This window comes from Cololabis saira, chromosome 6 (assembly GCF_033807715.1).
Source record: "Cololabis saira isolate AMF1-May2022 chromosome 6, fColSai1.1, whole genome shotgun sequence".
Taxonomy (NCBI): Eukaryota; Metazoa; Chordata; class Actinopteri; order Beloniformes; family Belonidae; genus Cololabis; species Cololabis saira.
Genome location: NC_084592.1, coordinates 28051096 through 28076862, shown reverse-complemented (window position 1 = coordinate 28076862; position 25767 = coordinate 28051096). Strand labels below are relative to the sequence as shown.

At 40.3% G+C, this 25767-nt stretch overlaps 1 protein-coding gene across 1 annotated transcript in view; it reads right to left on the bottom strand.

Annotated features, from left to right (window-relative positions):
• The window catches only part of col5a2a (collagen, type V, alpha 2a), a 52874-nt gene that overhangs the window by 3094 nt on the left and 24013 nt on the right, over positions 1 to 25767 (bottom strand). The window contains exons 2-51 of the mRNA XM_061723883.1: positions 22336 to 22566; positions 21308 to 21324; positions 21174 to 21206; positions 21044 to 21076; positions 20724 to 20777; positions 19349 to 19441; positions 19169 to 19240; positions 14949 to 14993; positions 14797 to 14850; positions 14617 to 14670; positions 14004 to 14057; positions 13846 to 13899; positions 13613 to 13666; positions 13422 to 13466; positions 12668 to 12721; positions 12445 to 12489; positions 11894 to 11947; positions 11655 to 11753; positions 11473 to 11517; positions 11286 to 11384; positions 11111 to 11164; positions 10839 to 10946; positions 10259 to 10312; positions 10025 to 10123; positions 9875 to 9928; positions 9443 to 9541; positions 9290 to 9343; positions 9021 to 9074; positions 8873 to 8926; positions 8676 to 8729; positions 8505 to 8549; positions 8313 to 8411; positions 8115 to 8222; positions 7887 to 7940; positions 6851 to 6904; positions 6657 to 6710; positions 6502 to 6555; positions 6297 to 6404; positions 6097 to 6150; positions 5881 to 5934; positions 5464 to 5625; positions 5222 to 5329; positions 5001 to 5108; positions 4865 to 4918; positions 4677 to 4784; positions 4386 to 4439; positions 4136 to 4243; positions 2854 to 2907; positions 2349 to 2456; positions 1875 to 2184 (exon numbers count right to left, since the gene is read on the bottom strand). Of these exons, the coding sequence (XP_061579867.1) occupies positions 1875 to 2184; positions 2349 to 2456; positions 2854 to 2907; positions 4136 to 4243; positions 4386 to 4439; positions 4677 to 4784; positions 4865 to 4918; positions 5001 to 5108; positions 5222 to 5329; positions 5464 to 5625; positions 5881 to 5934; positions 6097 to 6150; positions 6297 to 6404; positions 6502 to 6555; positions 6657 to 6710; positions 6851 to 6904; positions 7887 to 7940; positions 8115 to 8222; positions 8313 to 8411; positions 8505 to 8549; positions 8676 to 8729; positions 8873 to 8926; positions 9021 to 9074; positions 9290 to 9343; positions 9443 to 9541; positions 9875 to 9928; positions 10025 to 10123; positions 10259 to 10312; positions 10839 to 10946; positions 11111 to 11164; positions 11286 to 11384; positions 11473 to 11517; positions 11655 to 11753; positions 11894 to 11947; positions 12445 to 12489; positions 12668 to 12721; positions 13422 to 13466; positions 13613 to 13666; positions 13846 to 13899; positions 14004 to 14057; positions 14617 to 14670; positions 14797 to 14850; positions 14949 to 14993; positions 19169 to 19240; positions 19349 to 19441; positions 20724 to 20777; positions 21044 to 21076; positions 21174 to 21206; positions 21308 to 21324; positions 22336 to 22566 (3831 nt within the window). The remainder of the gene's footprint in view (positions 1 to 1874; positions 2185 to 2348; positions 2457 to 2853; positions 2908 to 4135; positions 4244 to 4385; positions 4440 to 4676; positions 4785 to 4864; positions 4919 to 5000; positions 5109 to 5221; positions 5330 to 5463; positions 5626 to 5880; positions 5935 to 6096; positions 6151 to 6296; positions 6405 to 6501; positions 6556 to 6656; positions 6711 to 6850; positions 6905 to 7886; positions 7941 to 8114; positions 8223 to 8312; positions 8412 to 8504; positions 8550 to 8675; positions 8730 to 8872; positions 8927 to 9020; positions 9075 to 9289; positions 9344 to 9442; positions 9542 to 9874; positions 9929 to 10024; positions 10124 to 10258; positions 10313 to 10838; positions 10947 to 11110; positions 11165 to 11285; positions 11385 to 11472; positions 11518 to 11654; positions 11754 to 11893; positions 11948 to 12444; positions 12490 to 12667; positions 12722 to 13421; positions 13467 to 13612; positions 13667 to 13845; positions 13900 to 14003; positions 14058 to 14616; positions 14671 to 14796; positions 14851 to 14948; positions 14994 to 19168; positions 19241 to 19348; positions 19442 to 20723; positions 20778 to 21043; positions 21077 to 21173; positions 21207 to 21307; positions 21325 to 22335; positions 22567 to 25767) is intronic.

Below are 25767 nucleotides of genomic sequence, written 5' to 3'. Positions count from 1 at the left end.
CATCTGTCATCTTCGGGTTCAGTTGCACTCCAAAAAAAAATCAAAAAAATCATGACCAAATATTTATTCAAGCCAAGGGAAATTATTTATTAGCCTTTCTGCTATTAGCAAGACACTTAGCGTGTCTCCAGGGTGGATGTGCACCGCTGTTGTAGGTAAAGCAGGCAGAAGCAGAGCAGTCATTAGTTATCCGTGCAATGACCTCAGCGGCTGAGAACCCAAAAAGAGATTTGATCAATTAAAGCCAAACAAAAAGACTAGATGCTGCAAGAAGTAGAAGAATGCTAATATTGATGTACAACGTTGTCATGGTGACCATATTTGAGTCAGCCTTGTCACTCGGACTAAAGGTGAGGAAAACTCTGTTCATCCCTGGCGGAGACCACACCGGTAGCCCACAGTGGTTAACTAGTAGCCACTTAGTACATTTGCATATATATTTTATAAATAGTCAGCTCCACGAATGAAAAAAGGAGCAAAATGTTAGCTATGTCGTCATGCACGGTGGAAAAAACGGTGCAATCTAATCCGTAACTTTTTATTTGCACAGAATGGCAGTATTTCTGCCATATTAGTCTCTGGTAGGGTTGCCACCTTTCAGAAATAGAAATAAGGGACGCCCTGATTTCAGCAGCGCAGGAGCCAAAAGAAAAAAAGCCCCCAAACTTCTAAACTGAATAAAAATGTGTTTATTTTTATATAAAAAATTTTATATAAAAAAACAAAATGCTCTTCAAGTTTAAAGTGCTTTAATAGCATTGAACTTGCATGACTGTACAGACAGACAACCATACTAGCATCTGAAATATCCTCCTATGCTATGTATGTCCACATCAGCCCAGATGTATAATATAGCCTACAGGTGAAGAATATGGTGTAAAAGTTAATTTATTTCAATAATTCAACTAGAATATGGTGTAAAAGTTAATTTATTTCAATAATTCAACTAGAATATGGTGTAAAGGTTAATTTATTTCAATAATTCAACTAGAATATGGTGTAAAAGTTAATTTATTTCAATAATTCAACTAGAATATGGTGTAAAAGTTAATTTATTTCAATAATTCAACTAGAATATGGTGTAAAAGTTAACTTATTTCAATAATTCAACTAGACTATGGTGTAAAAGTTAATTTATTTCAATAATTCAACTAGAATATGGTGTAAAAGTGAATGAAAATACGGTACAAATCGCGTCCCGTATTAGTTCAATACGGGATGCAACGTTTTTTTCTCAAATAAAGGACAATTCCGTATTTTACGGGACGGGTGGCAACCCTGGTCTCTGGACCCTTAATTAAAAGCATGCTAGTGTTTGTAGCATGTAACAGCTGGTTGCTTGCTCCAGTTTTCTGCCAGATTTTCATCTTTTGACCATGTACTCAAGTACTTATTTGTGGTTGAAATAGTTTTTTTTAAAGTGTATATGCTCTTTAAAGTCTTACAGCTGAGCTTTTATTAGTTTTGTTGTGTGTGCTACTCTCTATCATACATTTGACGAATAAAAGTAAGAGCATGTGAGAAATTTTTTCAGGCTGTCAACCTAGAACAGCGTTTCCTGCTTGCTCAACCGGAATGATCCTCTGGTTTATTCCAGTTACTCCATCTCGCTCATGTTTAAAAAGCAAGAAGCAAATCTTAACATGCCACCTCCTCCCCACCTTCCGCCTGTTTTCTCATTAATAAAGCATCTGAAGTATTCACTGTGTGAAATGGCTTGAATGATCTCTGCAACATCTTTCTCCCAGATCCACAGGGGCTCATACGTGGAAGAAAAGAACTGTTCCCGTATTCTCCTTTGTTCAACAAATTCTGAGAAACAAGTATCTTTTGTGGGACTGATGCAAACCAGCCTGTACCACGCTGACACTCACCGCTCTTCTTCATGGGGTAGCATCTCTTCAGGTCGTCGCAGGTCCTGGCGGGGTGTTTCTTGCTGCCGTCTGGGCTCTTCATGCTGTCGATCTGACTGCTGAGGGCCTTCAGGGTGGCCTGGACGCTGGGGTCGATGGGAACGATGGCGCTGGAGTTGCTGTTGGGCATAGCCTCGTCCTCGCTGAACTCGGGTGGAGGAGGGAAGTCGGAGTCATAATCCTGTGGGCCGCCGAAGAGGTCATCCATAGCCGCAGTGGGAGGCCCTGGGGGGCCCGGGGGGCCAGGAGGTCCAGGTTCACCATTGGGACCCTGTGGTTGTGGGATAACAAAGCTTTTGTTGCTTTTCACAGATGAAAGGAAGACACTTGTAAATTTAGTTGCCTGCTTACAAACATCTGTTGAGAAGATGTTCAGCTGTCTGCAGCAAAAGTTTATGAGTTCTCCACACTCTGATCAGAATAATGAGACTGTACCTCTGGTCCGATTTCTCCACTGAGTCCACGAGTTCCTGGAGGTCCCATCGGTCCGGGCTGGCCCAGGTATCCTTCTTTTCCATGAGGCCCAACAGGTCCAGGAGGCCCCTGAATAATATTCCATTAAAGAATTCTCAAGATTATTAAACTATCTCGCATTAAGTATAACTAAAAATGAAGATGTGTTTTCATCATAAAACTAACTTCTTGATTTTATTTCATTACTTTAAATAATCCTTTTGAGGGTAGGCAATGAATAAGCTTTGCTTCAGCCTACACCTTTTTCGGTCTGGGTGTTATTTGTATATTGGAAACTTTTTTTTTTTTGTAATGTTTTCTTTGAACAGTGTATTCGTTTCCTTGTTGTTATTTTTATTTTATTTTTAATTTTGTAAAAGCTATTTTGATGTTTGTCTTATTTTTATTCTTTTTTTGTGATGTTATGACCGAAAATAAACTGAAACTGAAACTGAAATCATAAAACTAATGTAAACATTGCACTTACCCTTGGGCCGCTTGGTCCAATAATTCCAGGAGCTCCTTGTTCACCAGTTGTACCCTACAAAAAAAGGAAAGAAAAGAGATGTATTTATTTTTATTAAGCTGGAACCTCCACTTAACAACTCAGTTTCTGTTGTTGAGATGCATTTACTCTAAGAAAGAAAAGCTGGACTTTTGAGGTTAGGCAAGAGAAACAAAACATCGCAGTGGGATGTTTTTTAAAGTGAGAACACTTTTTTTTCTTGCTTCACACATGTTTGCTTGGATTTTTTAAAGGTGGTCTTCCCACCTTCCAAAGACAAAGGTTTGCATAAACAGCAGATCCAGTGAACAATTGTCATTCCCATGACTGACTGTTAGTTTCTACCTAATCTATTCTGCTTTGTGCTATACTATTTTTAACTTTCAAAGATTTTGCAAACAAGATTTCAAAGTAAGTTTTGAAATAAATCCGGTATGAGCAGAGCTGACGGTAACCATGGCCTCCATCCACACCTGCCATTAAAGCATATTGTGCCTGTTTGACCCTCCAACACCTGTTCAGTCTCCAAGCACAGTCCATGTTGTACCTCTGAAGTCGCACAAAGGAGATTTTTTGGTTTTTCACATTTGTATTTCAGATGCGTCTTAAATCAGACTTTATTTTGAAATTCATAAACTAATTATACTGAAAAGAAAGCTAAGGAAATAGAGAGCAACATTTTTTTTAAATGGGCCATGTGTAGAGAGATGGCTTGTGGATCTGAAACAGGTTTTTCTTTTTTAATCCTGTCAGCGCAGAATTGTGACATCAGTCACATAACAGTGATGTCAAAGATGGATAAGATGCGACATGGCTGTTCAGATTAAAGTCACAATGCAAAAAAACAGATATGTATCACATTTAGCAACAGATATGAAAGTGACTCAGGTCTAATGTGAAAAAAGTTGGATTTTGTGTCATTTGAGCTGCTCAGATAGCCAAAAACGGATTTGCATCACTTCTACCTTCAAAGTAAACGTAGCCAAGAAAGTTGAAAAAAATTATGATGGAAGAGAAAGTGACAGCATGAGCCAGAGTAAATCATGGACAGTGTCATACAAGACACTTAAAGTGATATTACAGTCTAATGTGACATCACATTGTCCAGTATGAGAACAATGCGTGTCAGAACATGGCTGACAGAAGTGTAGCTAAATACTGGAAATAGATTGTGCAGGATAGGAAAGAGTCTGAGATAAATGACAAGCAAGTGAAACATTCATCTTAAGATTACTGAGCACTATTAAGTGTCACTTTGACTTACTGGAGGTCCTGGAAGACCCTGGAGACCAGTGAAACCTCTGTGTCCCTTCTGGCCTCTCTCTCCATGGTCGCCCAGGTCACCCTTATCTCCTCTTGGTCCTTGGGGTCCCTGAAAAGGGAATGATCGAACATATTTAATAACAATTTAACTGCAGTTCTTTAGAAATTAGAAATCTAGATGTAAGGTAATTTCCTTTCGTAGAGTGACAGTGTGTGTCAGCTCATATAATGCCGTACGTCACATGACTCACCACTAATCCTCTCTTTCCAGCAGATCCAGGTGGACCTTGAGGTCCTCTGGAGCCCTGCACATCACAATTGGTAGAAGGACTTAAGTGAACAAAGACCAGACTTCTGCCAATACTGACATTTTATCCAACATCCTTAAAGTAATACAAAATACATTTTTTGTTTTACTTGATACTAGTAAAAGTTTCTATCAGGCCTTCCAAAGTGTTTTTGGGTGAAAATCTGTTTTATGGTGAGCCTACATAGGCAGAGAGAGAGAGAGACAAACATAAATGACGTGGAACTGCACTTACAGGCTCTCCTCTCTTTCCTGCGTCACCTGTTGCACCAACCGGACCGGGAGTGCCAGGAAGTCCCTGAGGACCAACCAGTCCCTCAGGACCATGATCTCCTCGGGCTCCCTAAAATGTAAAGCTTGTCAGTCATTTTTGAAATATTAAAAGCAGGGCTGAACTCTGGGTCCTGACTCTTCACTTCTTACCCTTTGTCCGAGAACACCATCCTTTCCCGGGGGCCCATCAGATCCTGCAGGACCCTGAGGACCAGACAAAAGGAATGTTTGAGCAGCTGTGGAGATGACGTTTAGGAACCAAAACTGGTTTGAAACATGTGCATACATTAGGACCAGGATCACCACGAGGCCCATTAGCACCGGGAACACCAACTGGACCTGGAGGGCCTTTATCTCCAGATGATCCTGTAGATCCCTGTTTTCCTGGTGGACCCTACAGAACAAAAAGCGGATGACTAAAAATGCAAGTACCAACAATATACTGCGCAAGTGCTTAAATAAAATGCACAATTGAGTGGAAGAGGACAAAAGGACAAAAGGACAAACCGCTGGTCCTGGAAGGCCCGGCATGCCGCGCTCTCCTCTCTGACCAGGAAGACCAACAATGCCTCTTTGTCCCGTAGTTCCAGATGGACCCGGAGGACCGTCAGGACCCTGAAGTCAGTGTAAAAACACAGAAAATATTAAGATTCAATACTCCAACACCCAACCAAATAACAACCTTCCAACTTCAATCAGTGTCAACATTTTTATAAAACAGCCAACAGGACAGTGTAACATGGGTTTACCGTGGGGCCGTCCTCTCCAGAGTCCCCTTTGTCTCCGGGACTCCCTAGTGGTCCTGCAGGGCCACGCTCTCCTTGCCTTCCAGGAGGCCCGTGATCTCCACGGAGTCCACGAGGACCTTCTTTTCCTGGAAGTCCCAAAGGCCCAGCCTCTCCAACGGGACCCTGACAAGAGAAGTTAAACTCATAAACTAGAAAAATAAAACCCAACAACTTGCTCATAAGCAGCTGTGATACCAAAGGAGTTATTTCTTGCATTCATACCCAATTTGTCTGCATACACACATCTCAACACACAGAAACCAAAGTACGTTTAATAGACACAATAAACATTTTGCACCCTAATGATCGTTACGATTTATATTTTTCCCTTTTCGTATGTGTGGTCCTTATAATCTCCTTATAAAGTGCATTACTTACGGTTGGGCCCGGTGGTCCAACTCTTCCTGGAGATCCAGGGAAACCGGTGGGGCCCTGTGAGCAGAAAAGTCCTCAGATACAGCTTTACAAGTTTCAGAACACAGAATGTACTGTTTAAAAAATGGTGAGACAACAGAACAGTGGGATAAACTAAAGGTAAACTGAAGAAATCCTGTTGGAAATCATTCAATTTCCTTATATGATTTATGATCTTACTGGTGCACCCTGCGTCCCTCTTCCTCCTTTCAGTCCAGCAACACCAGTTGGCCCCTAAAAATAATAATAATAATTATGAACAAAGACTTAAATAATTCTCATCAGAGAAACACAGAGATGGCTCATGACACGATAACATTCCATTCAAATGTGTCAGGACAACTACTGCATCATGTAGTTTCTTTATCTTTGAAACTCACAGGAGGTCCATGAGCTCCCGCTAAGCCCTGTGGTCCTGGAGACCCAGCATCCCCTTTCTGGCCTTGCTCTCCAGGCTCTCCCTTGACTCCTGGTTGGCCATCAGGACCCTGCAAAGTGATGATAGTTTTAAGACACCCTTGACCGCCAGGAACATTGGTATAAGTAACAAATATTTGTTGGAAAACAAGTCATCCAGATACTCACAGGTGGTCCAGAAAATCCAACAGCACCAATTGGGCCAGGGTCACCTCTTGCTCCCTGAAATAGTAATTATTTTTAATTGATACACTGTAAAATAATAACCAAAAGACCAACATTTATTAGTATGCAAAATGAAAGCACAGATCAGGTCCACATACGGGTGTTCCTCTAGATCCTGGAGGTCCAGATGGTCCTCTGGGTCCAGGTTCCCCCTGTGGAGAAGTCACATGTTTAGTAAAAGTACATACAACCTTTCTCTGATACTGTTGCATCAATTCAGGACATTTACATTTGTAAAATAAATTCAAGCCAGAGGCTGTCATATTACTACCAAAACATTAATGAACTCTACCTTCTCACCACTTGGTCCAGCAGGTCCTAGTGGGCCAACAGGACCGGGAGCTCCCTGTAGGAAAAAACAACAACAGGTTGGGAACCTCTGCTAATAACCAGTACTCGAGTTGTAAAAAAGAATCAGGGGGGATGGTGGATTTTATCATATGGGGACAGATAATTTGTGCTGATTACAAATAATATAATATATTACAAATAATAGCACTGACCAAAACACCTACAGAAATACTGCAGGAATGACATAGCAGCAGTTAAATGCAGCCTTCTGTAAGCTTTAAATATCCACTGGGCTTACATCAAATACATCAAAACACAACAATAAAAAACAGTTTTCTGAACTTCTCAATATGACTCTGTCCTTCACAGGATAAGTAAAATGGATCACTGCAAAAACTCAAAATCTTAACAAGAATATTTGTCCTATTTCTAGTTAAAATGTCTCATTTTAGTAAAAAAAATGTCATTACACTTAAAACAAGACTCATCACTGGAAAAAAACAACAATTTTCACCTGTTTCAAGTAGATTTTCACTTGAAATAAGTAGAAAAATCTGCCAGTGCAACAAGATTTTTTTGCTTGTAATAAGAAGATAAATCTTGTCCCACTGGCAGATATTCCCACTTATTTCAAGTGAAAATTTACCTGAAACAGGTGAAAATTGTCACATTTTTCTGGTGTTATTTTTCTGGTGATGACTCTAAATGTTGAATTAGCAGTAAAACCACATTCATTGATGAAATGACATAAGGGATGGAAAGGGGGGATGGCAGTTTTGTAGGGGGGGATGATTTTGACCGTTTTTATTTCAGGGGGGATGCCATCCCCCCTCATCCCCCCTCAACTCGAGTACTGCTAATCACCATTCCTCAAGATTAACAGTAGCATGAAAAGTCCCCCCAGCAGACACAAGCTGGGACAAGACTTCATCATCAGTTACAGATTATTGTGTTTCACGAGCGTAAAGGAGATTTTTTTCATGGCTGAGTTAAAAGAACGTGAGTTTGCTGCAAGGCGAGAAAGGATTTTTACTCACTCTTGCGCCATCATTTCCGGCTGTACCTTCTGATCCCTTTTCACCAATTGCTCCCTGCACAAATAGAGAAACTATTAGACTCACCATTAGTGCCTGACAGTCACAGTCATTTGCCAAAGGAATTAAGTAATTCAGAAAGAAACTCAAACTGGTTAATTGTAACTTCACTGGGATCTTCCAAAACCTACTGTAGTTTATGATTTTGAACAAGAGTGATGACAAACTTACTCTGTCACCTTTAGGACCAGGAGAACCAGAGATACCTCTCTCTCCTGGCATTCCTTGAAGACCGGGAGGACCAATATCACCCAGGGCACCGGTGGGGCCAGGGCTACCCTACGGTGACAAGCATTAAGCTTAGAACATCATTACCATGAGTCAGTTCCCTTTTTGCTGCACACAAAGGCCATGCCAGAGCATCGTTACCTTTGGTCCATCTGGACCGGGTGCACCAGGAATTCCTTTAGGTCCCTGCAGACCAGTGGAGCCTAGTTCTCCTCTCTCTCCAGGAATTCCACGCTCCCCCTTGAGGATAGATTTCAGCAGCAGGTTGTTAATGTCACCAGACACTTCAGACTAGAATAAGTTAACTCAATACATCGTATGTAAATCATGTACCCTTGGTCCAATTTGACCCACAGGACCAAGTTCTCCAGGAATGCCCTGCAAAAAGAAAAGAGCAAAAGAACATCTACAATGAGTTCAAGCCAAAAAGAAAGCAACATAAAGCACGTCCTTTCATTTCAAACATGCCAAGGAACTGCTTTTATCAATTTTTCTTGGACTCACCAGATCACCTGGTTTACCAGATTCTCCAGGAGGTCCTTGATTTCCAGGTAGACCCTAAAAGGGAATCGTGAACGATGACCATTAGAGCACATTTCAATACTGATTTAATGATTTTCCACCTTCTTGCGCTTTTGCATTTATTCAATATAATAAGTGTCTTGAATCCTCCTAAGAAACTAATAAAAACAAATGCCCACCTGGAATCCATTTAGGCCTGGTGGTCCTTGCTCTCCTCTGTCTCCTGCAACGCCCTTTAAGAGGCAAAAAAACATTAATTCTTATTTGCATCAGTCACAGAGAAAAGCTTAAGCAGTTTTAATTAAAGTAGAGAAATCATATTCTTACAGAAGGGCCAGGGGGGCCTGCAGGACCAACTTCTCCATCTTTTCCTGGGGGACCCTGATAAAAAAGTGACAATGCTGTTCATCTTACTACTAAAGTGGACCCTGTTCCATGATGTAAGGTTTTTTATAGATAAAGAATTAATAAACTATTAAGATATGCAGTAAAATGGATCCCTGATGTAAAAATATCCCTAAAGATACCCTGGCAGAGAGGTCTTTGTCTTCCTCTCTATGCAGAAACAGAAATCTAAATTTATCAACAGTACTTACTCTTTGGCCTGGCACTCCTGGTGATCCCAGTTCGCCTGTCTTTCCTGGGTCACCCTTTGAGAGTAAAAAAGGTTTTTAATTAGAATCTTATAAGGATGTTAATGTCCTGATCCGACAGTTAATGGATGTTTTTATGCGACTCTCTGCTCTTACACTGAAGCCTTTGGGGCCTGGACCTCCCATGGTTCCTGCAGGACCTCTGTTTCCAATAGACCCCGCTGCTCCTGGGCGACCATCCTCACCCGGGGCACCCTGCATAAAAGCAACACATGCTTTTCCTTAGCTAAAATTAAAGAAACATTATAACATAAAAATACATTTATTGAATGTTATTGGCAGAAATATCACATTTATAATCACTAGTTTTTATTTATGTATACACCCACTGGCCACCTAATAAAGTGGCAGGTGAGTATAAATATATTTAAATAAGAACATACATCAGCCAACATAGTTTGGTCTTTACTGCAGGGTATTCACTTAGTTGCACCATGTATCCCTTAACATCACTTCATCGTATACAGTGGATCTTCAAAACAAACTGCATGTCTCCTGAATGAAATGTAATCAAGTGCTACAACCTACCAGCGGTCCTGGCTTGCCTTCTGCTCCCTGGACACCTGGGGTTCCAGTTAGACCCTTTGAAAAAGTTTCCCCAAAAAATTAGCAACAGCAATAACCATTCAGACCTAGTTAAATAGAAAAAAAAAGTAAAAAGTGAGGCTCTTCTGTTACCCTTGCACCTGGGAGACCAGGCTCTCCAGGACGCCCTGGGTCTCCTAAAGAACCCTTTGGCCCTGATGGTCCAGAAGTACCACGATCTCCTTGAGCACCCTTTCCAAAAAGAGAGAGACATTTACTCATTATTTTATCACTTGATATGCTGAACAACGAGATAAATATTCACATCACAATAACATTTTTACTGCTGATTTCATTGGAGTAGAATAAAAAAGAGAAACAGCGTACTTTAGGACCTGGAAGGCCATCAGCACCAGGGAATCCTCTGTTTCCCGGAGAACCCTGAAAATACACATTTGTTATACCTTGGTAAACCCAGGCAAAAAGAAGTAATACTTTGATAGTAATCTTGATAGTATTAGTCCTAGTGTGAAGTGTGACAGAGAACACAGACCAAGATATCAAATGCAACTGCACTTTATCTGAGCTGGTTTTGACCCAGTTACGATTCAGTTATGGCATTGCCAGGTTTTGTGTAGCCTAGAGGTCATCCTCAGTCTTTATCAGGATTGGGGCCATATGAAAATATCAGGTATGAGCAGTAATTAGGCTAAACTTTCTTTGCTACCTGGGAAGCATGAAATGCAACAAGCCCTATCTGTTGTGAAATTACATTATTTGCCACTATCGTTAAGTATTTTCCATTTAAATTGGACCATTTGCAATTTCCGACGCAGCGATTTAGAAAAATGATTCAAGTTATGACATTTCTGGCCGGAATTTGTTATTGAACTGACTCCTGCTGCAATCTATAACTGTTTGACGAATGAATGTGAGAATGTCAGAGAGAGTTAAATTGGTGACTCACTCTCTCACCGACAGGACCATTTGGGCCGACCGAGCCGGGGTCTCCACGTGTTCCACGCTTTCCTTCCTCTCCCTGAGATCCGATGATTCCCTGTGAGCCTGGTGGACCCTGAAAAACAGGCAAAAAAAGAAAAGGAAAACTGAAATTCCACTGAAGCCAAGGCGCTAGGCCTAGATGTTTAATTTGTTCAGTTAAATGTGCTTAAATTTTGAGAAAGAAAACATTAATCTTAATTTTTGTATTTTTCTTTTTTTTTTCGATTGCAATCTTACAGGTTCTCCTTTGGGTCCAAACTCTCCTTTGAACCCTGGGACACCAACATCTCCCTTTGAAATAGAATGATAACAAAATGAGTGTGATTTACACTACAGTTTACTGTTTTAGCAAGTTTAAAAATGCTGCAAGAATTTAGATTAATAATACAATCAAAGCTAAGAGTCAATTTACCAGTTGTCCTTTGATACCAGGCTGACCCGTGCTCCCCTGAGGTCCTGGTGGACCATGGGGCCCAAGATGACCGCCTTGACCTTGTGGGCCAACAGTACCCTGTAAAAAGTGAGGCACATTTTTCTTAGCTTCACATATTCATTGAACTAACGGAGAATGTTCCTGAAATAAATGACTATGTACGAACCACTGGTCCCTTGGCACCTGTTCCTCCATCTGTACCCCCGGGTCCCTTTGAACATAAAAGGTTCCAGATTAGATAATCGGCTTAACACACTGATCACCTGGATCAGCTGCCTAGAAGTAATGCTTCCTTATAAAGTGCTCTATCTATGTGACATGTAAGTACAAGTAAAGGTGGACATTAACCCTGAGGCCAACTGGTCCAGCTCTTCCCAGGTGACCGGTCTCTCCTCTCTGCCCCTGTGGGCCCTCTGGACCCCGGACGCCTGTGGGGCCAGGTTGTCCCTGTAAAAAATAATACCAAAGTACATTAGATCTCAATTCATTTGGCACATTAGATTGGAACAGCATCAAAAACATCCACAAGGCCAATGATTATGAGCCTTTAGGTGTTGAAAGAAAGCTTTTGTTTCGACATACTGTACCTTCATGCCTGGGGATCCTGGATACCCAGGTGGTCCACTGAGGCCCAGGGGTCCCTGTTAAGGTTACAAGAACATGTTTTAATGAAGTTGTAACCTTAAAAATGTAATTTCACAGGACAAATGTATGAGGACATACTGTAGCAGGTAAGAGCTATCATACCAACATTATCTGTGTGTTTATAATTTGACTAAAGCTTTTAATTCACATGGTTATTTAACAAATATGGATATTTGGAGATATGTGTTTCTGCAAATAAAAACATAGTTGTTAACAGCGACTAAAATCTAAAGAAAACCTTCTTATTACCAAAAGGGAAGCTGAGGCGCATGTACAGTCCATTACCCTTTGTAAGTCTGTTTGTCTACCTGCACAGATATCTAGCCTGACAAATTTGATAAACTTGTGTGTGCTCATCAAGTTTAAACAACTGATGAATGTTAGCCATATCTATTCCACTCAAACTCACCTGAGTATTCATATCTGTATCTAATAATAGCATAATGCACCCCCCCCCCCACACTGTAGTAAAACATTATGAATGCTGACTTACCATTGGGCCAGATTTTCCGAGATTGCCAGGTGAACCACGCTTCCCCTAACAGAGAGAAGCTAGTTAATAGATAGTAGAGAAATCTGTGTCTCTGCATAACTATACAATTTGCTTAAATTTCAAAGTGATACTCATTTTAGTGAAATACAGTCACCCATCATTTTGACATTTCTGTCACTGGTGAAAAGACTAAGCAACTTTTGCTTCATGTAAATGTTCTTACTGCTATGCCGCCGGGTCCAGGACGTCCTCTCTCGCCGGGCATCCCAGCAGGACCCTGTTATACGAAGTGGGAGATAACTTACAGCTGCTCCTTTTCATTCAATATAAGACCAGAGAACCAGAGTTATTATCGTTCACGAAAACTAACGAAATAACGAAAACTAAAATTGAAAAAACAATTTAGTTAACTGAACTAAATAAAAACGAAAATTAAAAGACAAAAACGATAACTAACTGAAACTATATTGCGTGTTTAGAAAACTAATTAAAACTAACTGAAATTATAGATATAATTTCCTCCGTTTTCGTCCCTGTCAATATAAGCCTCTTGGTATGATCAATTTATTCCGCTCTGGCCGTTTATCTCCAACTGGCAGCTACGGCACCTTAACGCCTCACGGTCCGTGACGTCGAAACTAAATCTAAAACTAAAACTAATAAAAACTTAACTAAAACTAACCATTTTTGAAAATATAAAAACTAATAAAAACTAGCAAACCCACACTAAAAACAAATTAAAACTAACTGAATTGAAGGAGAAAAAGTCAAAACGAAATAAAACTAAACTAAAATGAAAAATTCAAAACTATTATAACCCTGCAGAGAACAAAAAAACTATATCTGCGTGTGACTGTTAGCAAAATAAACTTGGTAAATAAACTGGTGATTTAAGTAATGAATGATTAGTAAAACTTTCACAAATCATTTGATTCCTCGACTCAGAGATTATAAACTTTATATAAAACGTATCTTACCATGGGCCCAGGGCCTCCCATCGGGCCAGGAGGGCCTGTAGCACCCTAAAAAAAACAAAGGAAACACATTTGTTCAATTACATTTGGATATCTGTAGCAATAGAAACGCATCTAGACAGGCAGCGCCTAATCAGTCAGTCACACAATCCAACAAAAACACTGAAAAGGATTCTTTTTGTGATTATTTATACCTTGGATCCAAGTGCTCCAAATTCACCTTTTTGGCCAATGGGTCCACCATGACCCTGTTTGCAAAGGACAAGAAAACAGATACTAAGCACAGGTGCATATATGGTCTCTTCAGCAAGTATGGAAAGAATAGGTAACATTATAAAGAGGATGACCAAAGAAACACAGCTAACATCTATTGGAATATTTCCCAAAATCCAAGAGAAATATTTAATTTCAAACAATAAATACTCACTCTGTGACCCTTCAGGCCAGGAGGCCCAGGAGTACCAGGAAACCCTCTAGACCCCTAAAATATGAGGCATGAAAAAACATGATTACTCATGTCAAGCAAAGAATCATAAAGAAGAAGTGTCCATTGTGTTCATTGGTTATAATACTCGAAAATCTTACTGCTGAACCGGGGAATCCAACTTCTCCTGAATTTCCTGATTTGCCAGCTTCTCCCTGTGTGAGGACACAATGTTACAAACCTTTTTTGCTTTCAGAAAAAGTCAGGCATACCACTAGATTACACATTAGATTTCATCTGTTGGGTTCTAGGTTACCCTAAAAGAGTTTCTGAACACATGTTGTACCCTTCATTTTCAAATTTCAAATTGCAAACTTAACCTAACTAACTGGGTTAATTTTGGTTAATGGTTTGGTTTTGTAATGTATCAAGATGGTTATGTGTTCATTTCATTAAACTATTTATCATTAGGCCAAACCCATAACAAATGAGTCATTGTTTGGTTTAGATTTAGCAGAAAACAAAATGATCAACCATAAAAGATGAGATAATGCTTGTGTGTGTTCTCTCCATCCTTCTATACAGTAAATACTGAAAAGCTACAGTATGTTGGACTTGACAATACTCCAGACGCAGCCAGGTTTCACTTAATATTTGCTGCAGTTGTTCAGGGCTTGTCAAACTTTCCTGTGGCGTATTTTCCTGGAGTACCGTGGCACACAAATGTAAGAGTGAAAAAGTAAAGCCAGAAGGACAGCTGGAAGCCTGACTTACATCTTCGCCTGGTTTCCCTGGAGGGCCCTCGGGTCCTCTTTGCCCAGGTGGACCCTGGAAACACAGTCACATTAGAAACACAATTAACCTGCTATCACATCTATACTCTGTCCTGTAGGCATGTTTCTGTATCACCCTACTCACAAATCTAACTAGAAATGTTATAGTATGATGTCATACCATGTGTCCTGGTTCACCGACATCTCCAGGGGATCCTTGTGTTCCTGCTTGGCCCTTAGAGGGAGGAATTAAACATTCAAAAGATGAAGAGAGAGAACCACAAAGTCCAAAGATGCAGTTTGTGCTTCGAAGGAAATATTTTATGGACTTACAGGTGAACCGTTTGGGCCAGGAGGTCCTCTCCCTCCAGCCTCTCCCTAAAACAAACAGAACGCCAAATGAAATGTTGGGTTTAGGCTAAAATGTATACAATGCAAGAGAGCATCAGTGTTCTCTGTGAAGTTAGAGGAACTGTGTGTTAGAAACATTTCTCTTAGGATGTTTTCACATAATACTGTCATTAGGGCCTGAGCACTTACAGTGCGAAGGCCCTATTGTATCCGTAGGAATTCTTTATTCTTTCTTTCTTTCTTTCTTTCTTTCTTTCTTTCTTTCTTTCTTTCTTTCTTTCTTTCTTTCTTTCTTTCTTTCTTTCTTTCTTTCTTTCTTTCTTTCTTTCTTTCTTTCTTTCTTTCTTTCTTTCTTTATTCTTCTGACGAAAGGAGGGACTTTTTGCCCCCCTAAACGTGCCCAGAAAGTCACCAAATTTTGCACGCCAGCCAGGCCTGGCGAAAAAGTTTATATTTAATAGTTTGCATTAATGGGCGTGGCAGAACGGCTCAACAGCGCCCCCTAGAATACTTTGTGCCTCAAGTACCACAATACGGTTTGACGTACATGCACAAAAATCGGTACACACCTGTATCATGTTGCAACTTAAGAAAAAGTCTCTTGGCGCCATGGCCGAAACCAAACAGGAAGTCGGCCATTTTGAATTAATCGTGTAATGTTTGCGCAATTTATGCCATTCCTTCGGCAGTTAATACGGCCTGAACCGTAACCGTAACCTTAATTGGTGCAAATTGCATGCGCGAGGGCCCGTTCATCGCTGCTTGCAGCTTTAATTTTTATTTATTTTTATTGGACTGAACTCAGTCCTCTTATATTGGACCAGAAGGAGAACCAACAGAAAATGGTTTTTACTGTCACTGGGTTAGAAACACCCAGTTCTTTTTGGTTCAGCTCCGATCCAAAGAGGTCACTGTCCTCTTTTTGTTCACACTATTATTTTAGAAATGTCAAAACTTTACATCTTCGGATTATTGGTGAATGTCACTTAGGGCAAATGGTACATCTGTACCTACTACATCACACAACACAGACTTGTGAAAAACCAATATAATTTTGTTCAGATTCCTGTAAACACAAAAAGATTCAAAATAAATAAGAAATATAAAATATGGTTTCTCTTCATCCAAACAAACACCTCACCCTCCTCCCTCCCTGCCATGCCTGATATCACATGTTCTGCCTACAGCGAGTAAAGACAATAATCCACGTGACAGCTAGCAACGTAAATTTAAAGCACATATGTTCACCATGCTGAGGTCAAGCAAACTGTTCAACAGACTTAAAACTGAACTGAGGTGGTCTCATTTGCAGTGGTGATGTTCTGTAAAATGCTTTACAGAAATGTTTTTCTTGGAAGACTCAAAAGGGGTTAAGTGTAAAAACATCCAAAGACAAATTAACTTGAAGCTTCATCCAGTGCCTTTAATTTTACAAAGAAACGTTATCAGCCGTGGGAAAATCCCTTTCAAAGCAACAAACCATACTCACTTCTCAACTCCTACCTGACCAGACTTCACAGACATCTTCATATGTTATTCAAACTCATGAGTTCTTGATTTATTGAGCTGAACTAAACTACAACTTTTTTGATCCACATGTGGGTGTAAATCTGGAAAAATCGTGTCAATGAGGAAAAGTGGGCTGTTTAGACATGACTGCCCTACTGACTATTATACCCAGATGTAATGGACTTTTTCTGTGCTTGTGTTCATTTATTTGAGTACTGGAAGTGACTATAAATTGGAAAACACAAAAAAAAAAGAAAGAAAAAAGATTGTGCCTCTGCCATTTTGTTTGGAGCACAAAGCTGTAACACCACTTTCAAAAGAGGCCCACTCTGTGGATGATAAGGGTGGAGTCAAGTATGGCTGACTCCACCTCCCACCTGAGTTGCTTTGAACAGTGTGACGGATATTTCAGTACGAACTAAGGAAATGTGTCAACCTAAAAAATATATATATACATTTATTTTCCTGTCTCTGTTTCCAAATGGAAAACTGGAAAACTTCCAGATAACACAGTGATAATAAATTGGGTAGAACAGTTATAGTCCATTTCTTTTAATTAATATCATGAGCCATGAAAAATGAAAAATCATATTAGTCATGCAATACTTGAAAACAAAAGGACTTTCCAAGCATATGTAAGTGTTTTGTGAGACCTCTCTCAGAACCAAACATAGATTTAACTCTTTAAGGAGACGTAAGGAGAAGTAAAATTAACAGAAATGTTCAGAGTGGTATTAGACGCTCAATTAATTTGATGAAGTTTTTGAAGACATATTAGCCTGCTAGCTGATCTGTGACATCAATTACAATGATCCAACTGTACAAAGACTGAAATGCCAAATTACATTTTTGAGTCATACCAGTATAAACTCCTCTAGTACACAAGTCCAGACCTGCCACTTGGAATTGAAATATCGCCTATAGGTTGGGGACGTTTAACGTGTATTAAAAGTAGGCCGATGTTCTTACGGTCATGAGTTGGAAATAATGGACACACAAAAACAGAGCGACAGGGGCTGAGCGACAGGGAGAGCTGGCCGTGAGCGTGTGAGGATCACATGTGAACTCCAAGGTAGCAATGGTGACGGTCCAATGGCAGCAGCAGCAGGGACTGAGACTGACCCAGACTCATAAACCTGCGAGTTTTGACTGGCCAAAACGAGAGTGAGAGGAAGGAGCCAGGTCTGAGGAAGTAATAACATCACCGTAGAGTACAGCGGAAAAGAGGGAGAGTGAAAACCTTCTCGTTCCTCCCGTCTGGAGCCGAACTGACCTCGGAAAGGCCAGCTTGTGCTTTCTGATTCAGTCTGATCATAATCAGAAATGAGTAGCTTTTTTATCTGTGTTAGTTTTTTTTAAATTTACATCATAACATGAATATTTAATATTTACTGAGTACATTCATAGTATTTTTTATCTGGAATCAATAAATCTGTTGGAGATGACAATGTGAAGCGATTCAGAATAAAGATCCTTATGTTTCCAATGAGATTGTCCTTGAGCACTTGTCACCGTATGGAAAGGAGACACTATGCATTGCCATGGTTACTTTGACAGCAAGAGAAAACAACAGAGGCAGATGGATGCTTTTTATTTGCTTGAATTTTTGCAGTGTGGAGCAGTTTCTTGGGATGAAGAAAATGATAGATAGAAATGATAGAAAGGGGCTAACGAAGCTAAATTCCAGCACCAGCATTACAAGAAGCTTCTTATCTTCTCTTATCAACTAATCAATGGGCCACAACATCGATCGCCATCCTGGCATAAAATACTGTCAAAATCAAGGGAACTGAACAACAAACCCTCATCCAACTGCATCACCTTGATATGGTGGCACCAGAGATGTGACATCAGCTTCTCTGTGTGACATCATGGACAACGACAAGAAATACAGAAACTCCCTCATATGATAAACAAGTCTTCATGATTAAATGATGTGTATGTGTGTGTTTTTTCTTTTCTGGCAAGTGGACAAACCCAAAATCTTTCAAGACTGCATTGTAAATACCTTTTTCATATTTGCATGTGACATGGCATCCTAAAATGAGGCTTCTTTTGGCACGATGTTAGAGGCGCTTTAAAAGGACTTGTTGCCTTGCATAACTCCTCAAAAGTTGCGCGAGCCGGCCTCCTGAATCCACCACTCCATGAAACTGTGAACTATAATCTCCCTGTCATCCCTCACACATGACTCCACATATTGTATAAGGACCACCTTCATTCCATGTCTTTCTCACATATTACACATTTCATTTTTTTTTTTTTACAGAAATAAAAAGTTGATCTGCCGATCTCAAAGAGATCTTGGATATAGATTGTAATTATTCTAGGAAGTATTTATCTTGAGAGGAAAAATCACTACTTTATCACAGAACATACACGTAATAGATAGATGAGTTTAATCAGCATTTCACTAAAACTGAATAATATTGATCATCATCCTTTTGGATGTTACTTTGACACAAACCTCCCACCGAAACACTGCTGCGAACCTAACACATATCCCATTTATCTTCTATTAGTAGAAGGATCCGTCGCTGTGCCAGACATCCCACATCCACAGATGTCCACCATTGATTTCCCACAGCTAGTTAAGTTATTCATCCTGAAAGCCTTGTCTAAGAAAGAATAAAACCTTTGGGGAGACAAACAGCGCTTCAGTCCTTAGCTTAATTGAGCGGTTATCGTCTTACCCTAGTGCCGCTCAGCATGGCTTGGGGTCCTGTTTTTGAATCGACCCCTTGAGCCATCTGGGATCCCAGCGCCTGCGGGAAAAACATTTCACGTTAGTTGAGTTTAGCATCAGTATACAGAAGAATGACTGCGGTTCACATCTTAACACATTGGCTCTGATGTTTCCTTGGTCAGCTCACCCCATGGTGCGTTGGATGACCAGCAGGTCCAGGCTCACCAGGTTGGCCTGGTACACCAGGCTCTCCATCGAAACCCGGAGACCCCCGCTGTCCCTGGAAAGTGAAGACAGATGCTGACTCGATACTCAGCCTGACACTGATTTGTAGGACCCCCTCGTAAACGAGTTGTTACAACTCAAGGGGCTTATCCTACTAGAAATAAACAACTTCAACAACAACTGATTCATGCATTTATGCAGTGAAAGCCTTTGTGTTATGTCAGTTCAACCACAAAGCCGATGTTTGTATTAGAACTTCTCTTCTGATGATGATGTTGCTGCATTTAAAAAAGAATATAGACTGTAAGGGTGTGTAACGGAAAGCCCGTGATATTAAATCACCGGCAAAATTGTCCCACTGAATCCACCAGAGAGGCATATATCTTCATTTATTAATTAAAGGAGCTGTATCTAAGAGGAATAATAAAACGAATCATAAAATGAACCCGATATGTCAACAGACATTTAAAAATCATGTTCATTTAAAATACTTATGTCACTGACAACAGCACTCAAGCCAGGATATTCCAGTTTAAAAAGAGGAGTTGCAGCCCTCAACTGATGTTTATGTTGTCATTTTTTGTTTTGGCCTGAAGCTCCACCCTCCACCTATCTCCCAATCACCAAGTCAGTATTGTTTCTGAAGCTCCACCCTCCACCTATCTCCCAATCACCAAGTCAGTATTGTTTCGGCATCCGGGTTGCCAGCTCGGCTCTAATTATCGCAGCCATGGCAGCCTACGTTCCTGCTGCATTCTGCAGCCTACCTGGCAACCTCTGGTCGGGGGGAGTAGGGGGAGGGTACACGCCGCTCAACAATATTTTGAAAGTGACTGCAGTACCATATTTGGCCATTTCTTACAGACGGCTCCTTTAAATGTAACGGTTTTGCTTGGAAAGCACATTGGACATTGGACCCTACTACATTTGGAGATTCTTGCTCTTGAACCAAACTGCTTTTGAGTTTGATAGAGAAGGGGGCTGTTCTCATGACCCCAGTAATGAAAGCATTCAGATGTCATGAGAATGATGCTTCTCTAGACATCATGATACATCAGTCTGCATGTGATGCAACAAGGTTGATACAGATAGACAGAAAGATGTACATAAAGATCACTTAGTGGGTGAAAACTTCCATTTAGTGAATGTTGGGGTGAGTTTATTTCTTCATGTACACCCACAAATATATTTTTTATTATATAAACTCCTATTGCACCCTGGCCAATACCTTTATTATGCTGTTTTACATTGTGAGAGTTCCTTAATAAAATCAACTGCCACTATATCTTCATGTTTAAGTTCTGCTTTGAGTCTGAAGACTTATGGATGTGACATACAGGCCTTCCTTTGTTTCCCCGGGATCCTCGTTCTCCTGAGGTACCAGGCGGCCCCTGTTATAACAAAAGAAGAAAGATACTGTACATCACTTAAAAGAAGATGAATTGGACCACATTATTGTATATTGTATACATGGTACATCTTGAAAAAGCTTTGAAAAGCAGGTCCCCTCATCTGGCTTTACAGACATCCTTTAAAGGTGAGTTAATGCAGTACAGGACTGTCCTGTTGTGCCCTCTAGTGTCAGCACTTCCTAATACTGAACCAGAAATTCTCTTCCGCTGATTCAACACATGCAGCAAATAGCCATGGCGCTCACCATAGGTCCAGGTCGGCCTCTGATCCCAGTCACCTGCAAGGAAAACAAAGAAACACCAGTTAGATCCTGAAAACTGACTCCACTTGAAGCCGAACCCGTCCGGCTTGTAATGTTTAAAGCAAATACTCACAAGTGGTACATCTCCGGGTTCTCCCTTCTGGCCCTGAGTGAACGGAGAAATGACAAGAGCTTTCAGCGTCATATTATGTGATGGTGAATGTACTTTACTAACAGATGTGATGAACAGTAGCAACTGTCGCCTACCCTATAAACGACTCCATCTACATAAAGGAAGAAAAAAAAAAGTTTATGATGTGTAACTTGTCGGGAAAACATACATTTGAAAGCAGTACAAACTGAAACGTACAAACTGAAACAAGACACTTTTGTTACCATCATGGCGAAAGCAAATTAGTCAGTTAACGTAGTTAATCTGAAAATATACAATACTGATGTGCTGCATCTGTATGATGGTTGTGGTTTGAAGGATTAAAGCCACTCTACGTATCAGTTCTGCTACTGACCACATGGGGGCGTATGGTAGACTGTGCTGACGAAAGAGTGAGTGACAAGATTGCTGATAAGTGGAGGAAGTGGTGCACTTTGTTGTGTCAGGGACTGATATGTGCACCTTCTTGCAATAATCTTGGTTTTAATAAGGTATTTCAGTGGTCATTAATCAAAACTAAGAGGTCTTTAATGACAATTATGGTACTATATTCATTCCATTTTTCAAGCGGCCATATTATGAGAAAAGTAATTAAGTAAAAAATTGAATGCTTAAAGCAGGTATTTGGATGTCTCAAGTCCAAATTACAACGCATAGATAGTTGGTGTCATTTGCATGTCTGCAGTGTGGGGTCCAGCTGTTGACCCCACCCCTTAAAATCAGCTGTTATGAACAGAGCTGTAAATAAAAGATTGAAAAGGGACCTTTTGTACTATATTCCTGTGATTTTTTTTTTTTTTTTACCAAATTATGTCATAGAAATTTCATTAACCCTTTACTTATTAACTATTTACTTACTCTTTGATTAACCCTTTACCTACCAGCCTGCTCTCAAATGACCAGATCCCCCTGCGCAGGGGCTCTGGTAATCAAAAGCTTTTTAAGAATTAAACATTTATTTTAAGATAAGAAATTGTTTCAACCTATTTGTTTCTTTTAAACACAATGATTTGAAAGATTCACTTAAAAAATAAATCATATATATTTATTTGCTTATGAAATGACTTATTGTCCTCCTCAGAGGTGATTGAGTCAGTTTGCCAACAGAGAACTCCTCACTCACCGCCGCCGCCCCCGCCGCCGCCGCCGCCGCCACCGTTGGGTTGGTCATTCTGACAAATGGGGCAGCACTCGCCATCCGGGATGTACATCTTCTCACAGAAAACCTCTTCGCACTGGATTTCGTCACAGAGGACTTTGCCGTTGTCACAGACGCAGATCCGACATGGCTCTGGTTTCCAGATGTCCCGGTTTGTGTACACCTGGCCGTCTGCAGTGCAGCTCATGTCATCTCCTGGACCACAGGAGGAGAGGACATTTTTAGTTTACGTGGGGGGGGAGGGGGGAGTCACAAAGTCTGATGCTTTTCTCAGTATAAAACTCATAAATGCCTTGGGAGGACAACAATGGAAGTCCAGACTTCTACTGCTATCTTCACAACCGGTCTGAATTAGAGCAAACTGAGTTGCAAGATGTTCCAAACACCCAGACAAAGCGCTTTCATGTACATAATGTGAAACACAGCCTTCCAGCATGTGCTGCACACACTGAGAGGGAAGAGGTCTGGAAAACGTGATCCACTGTGGCAGTGAAGTCTCCAGCAGTCAGACATGAGGTCATTTCCTCCAGAGCCAGCCACTCACAAACCTGACTCATGTTCAGGGGAGAAAATCCCCCAAATACACAGCTTTGTTCACAACAAGTCTGAAAAATAAGAATAAATACTCAAGTCCACCTTGACTTTTTCCTCTCATAATTTAATGTCATTAAATAAGAGACATGACTGAAGATGAACCACTCCCCCCCCACCATCTTTTTCCAGTGGGATGCTACATGTTCTGCAGCCCGAGCCCATGTCTCTGCAGAGAAAGTGCTCTGAAGCCTTCACCTGTTCCTGCGGGAAACAGCAGGTGGCAGCTGTGAGCTTCACTCAGCAGGTAAGTCTCATCCACTGTCCACAAGCAGAGAGCATCAACACTCTGAATGACTGATGTGGAGGAGGCCACATTCAAAACTGGACCTGCTTCATTGTGCCCCCCTCAACATGTTGAGCAGGGGCAAATATCCTAAAGCAAAAGCCAAAAGAGCGGCAATAATCAAGGTAAAGAGCCCTTTTGGGAGAAGGCGTGTCTAAACGTAGCTGATTCGAAAAGAAGATTGAGTCAGCAAATTTGATAGTCACAACTAGGGTTGCCACCTTTCAGAAATAGAAATAAGGGACGCCCTGATTTCAGCAGCGCAGGAGCCAAAAGAAAAAAGCCCCCAAACTACTAAACTGAATAAAAATGTGTTTATTTTTATATAACATTTTTATATAAAAAAACAAAATGCTTTGATTTCAAGTTTAAAGTGCTTTAATAGCATTGAACTTGCATGACTGTACAGACAGACAAACTTACTAGCAACTGAAATAGCCTCCTATGCTACTGTATGTCCACATCAGCCCAAATGTATAATATAGCCTACAGGGGAAGAATATGGTGTAAAAGTTAATTTATTTCAATAATTCAACTAGAATATGGTGTAAAAGTTAACTTATTTCAATAATTCAACTAGACTATGGTGTAAAAGTTAATTTATTTCAATAATTCAACTAGAATATGGTGTAAAGGTTAATTTATTTCAATAATTCAACTAGACTATGGTGTAAAAGTTAATTTCTTTCAATAATTCAACTAGAATATGGTGTAAAGGTTAATTTACTTCAATAATTCAACTAGAATATGGTGTAAAAGTTAATGAAAATACGGTACAAATCGCGTCCCGTATTAGTTCAATACGGGACGCAACATTTTTTTCTCAAATAAAGGACAATTCCGTATTTTACGGGAAGGGTGGCAACCCTAGTCACAAGTAATCCTAAATTTGACAAATTGGAAGGACAGAATCAACATTCTTGGAAACATGTGTAGACTTTTATATGTTTCTCCTTCTCCTTATTCATTTTGAATGACTGGATGTTTTCCAGAGTTTTCAGTGGAACCATAAATGCAGTCTCTGAGAAATTATCTCCGGGCAGATATAGAAATGACACACACAAACGCACATGTCAGAGCACAACTGCACAGAGTCAAAAGAAACAAGGTTGTTGTGTGTTGTATGTGTTATGTTTGGATATTCTGAATGCTCCATACATTTATACTATAAAGGTTTTCTGTTTCAGTTCCTTAGATTGAGCATATTACAGGTATTAATATCACTTATTGTTCGGGCGTGAAATTATAAGAGCTGATTTTTCTATGAGGACATTGTATGAGTTGGAAAGCCAGAAAAAAAAGGATTTTCTTCACGCTGTTCTGCACGTTCAAGAACTATGAGTAGCAGCGTCCTGCCCAGGGGCGCTCTGGCACATGACAAGGCTGGGAATCGATCCGGAAAACTTAAAGTTGGAGGTGGATCTGAATTTCAATATCAAATCCAAGATGAACATGTTGAACAATTCAGATTTTTTTTTTTAAATGTCAGTTCTTTTTGATAGAATATATAAATAAAATAAAATGAAAAAATATTTTCATTTAAATAAAAGCACTGTTTGTTGTATTGTGTTTTGTTTTATAACAATGAAAAACTTAAAATAACCAAACTAACTGCTCAGTTAGTGCTTTCCCAACGCCTGACATGGTGTTACATGCAGCAGTCAGCTGTGGAGCAGCTCTCCCCATACAGGCGAGGAGCAACGCACCACATCCCAAAAATGTTATAAAAAACATATAACAAGCCCTGACTAGATGGGGACTTTAAAATTCATCTAATCAAAGAAACCTCTGGCTTGGAAACTCTAGTAATGCACCTTTTAATTAGATGCTTTAAAGTTTATTAGACCTGATCCCACAAGTCTGAGCAGCACTTGGATTTAGATGTAGATCCGCTTCATATGTTAATTACTGCAAAATCCTGGTAATTGTTTGCAAGTGCAGATCTACCTTCTGTAGTCTTGAAAGAAGAAGAGAACGGGGTGTACTAACCTAACTGTGATGATGTTAAATATCGTCCAGCTTTAAACTGCGTGAGACCTTTGTTCACGTTGTTATGCAGCTTGTATTCTGCCCTGAGCTGTAACAGAAATGCCACAACCCTAAATGTCCATGTGACGTCCAACAGCCGCTGGCCGTTGGCTCGCCGCCCGCATGCTTTTCTCCACCAGATGTGTATATCTCAGAAGAGCAACTCTCCCATAAACACACACACTAGTAGATACTGTAATCCCGAGGGTGTGTTTTCTCCCCAGGGAGTGTGTTCCCTGCTCTGTCGACCACGCTGTATTTGACGACACCTCAAACATGATGCAGTTCAGCTGTTAAGTTTTGCTGCCTTTCAACAACCTGTGACAAGCTGAGTCTGAGTAGTGACCGTTCAGGACGAACATACAACGAGACCTTTGAAATGATTGATTTTTTATTATACAATAATCTGGCACTATGTTTACGACGCAGAAAGTTAACCCGTTCTCTTGTAAGTGCTTCTAACTGCATGGGTTTCCTGTCAAGATATCTTT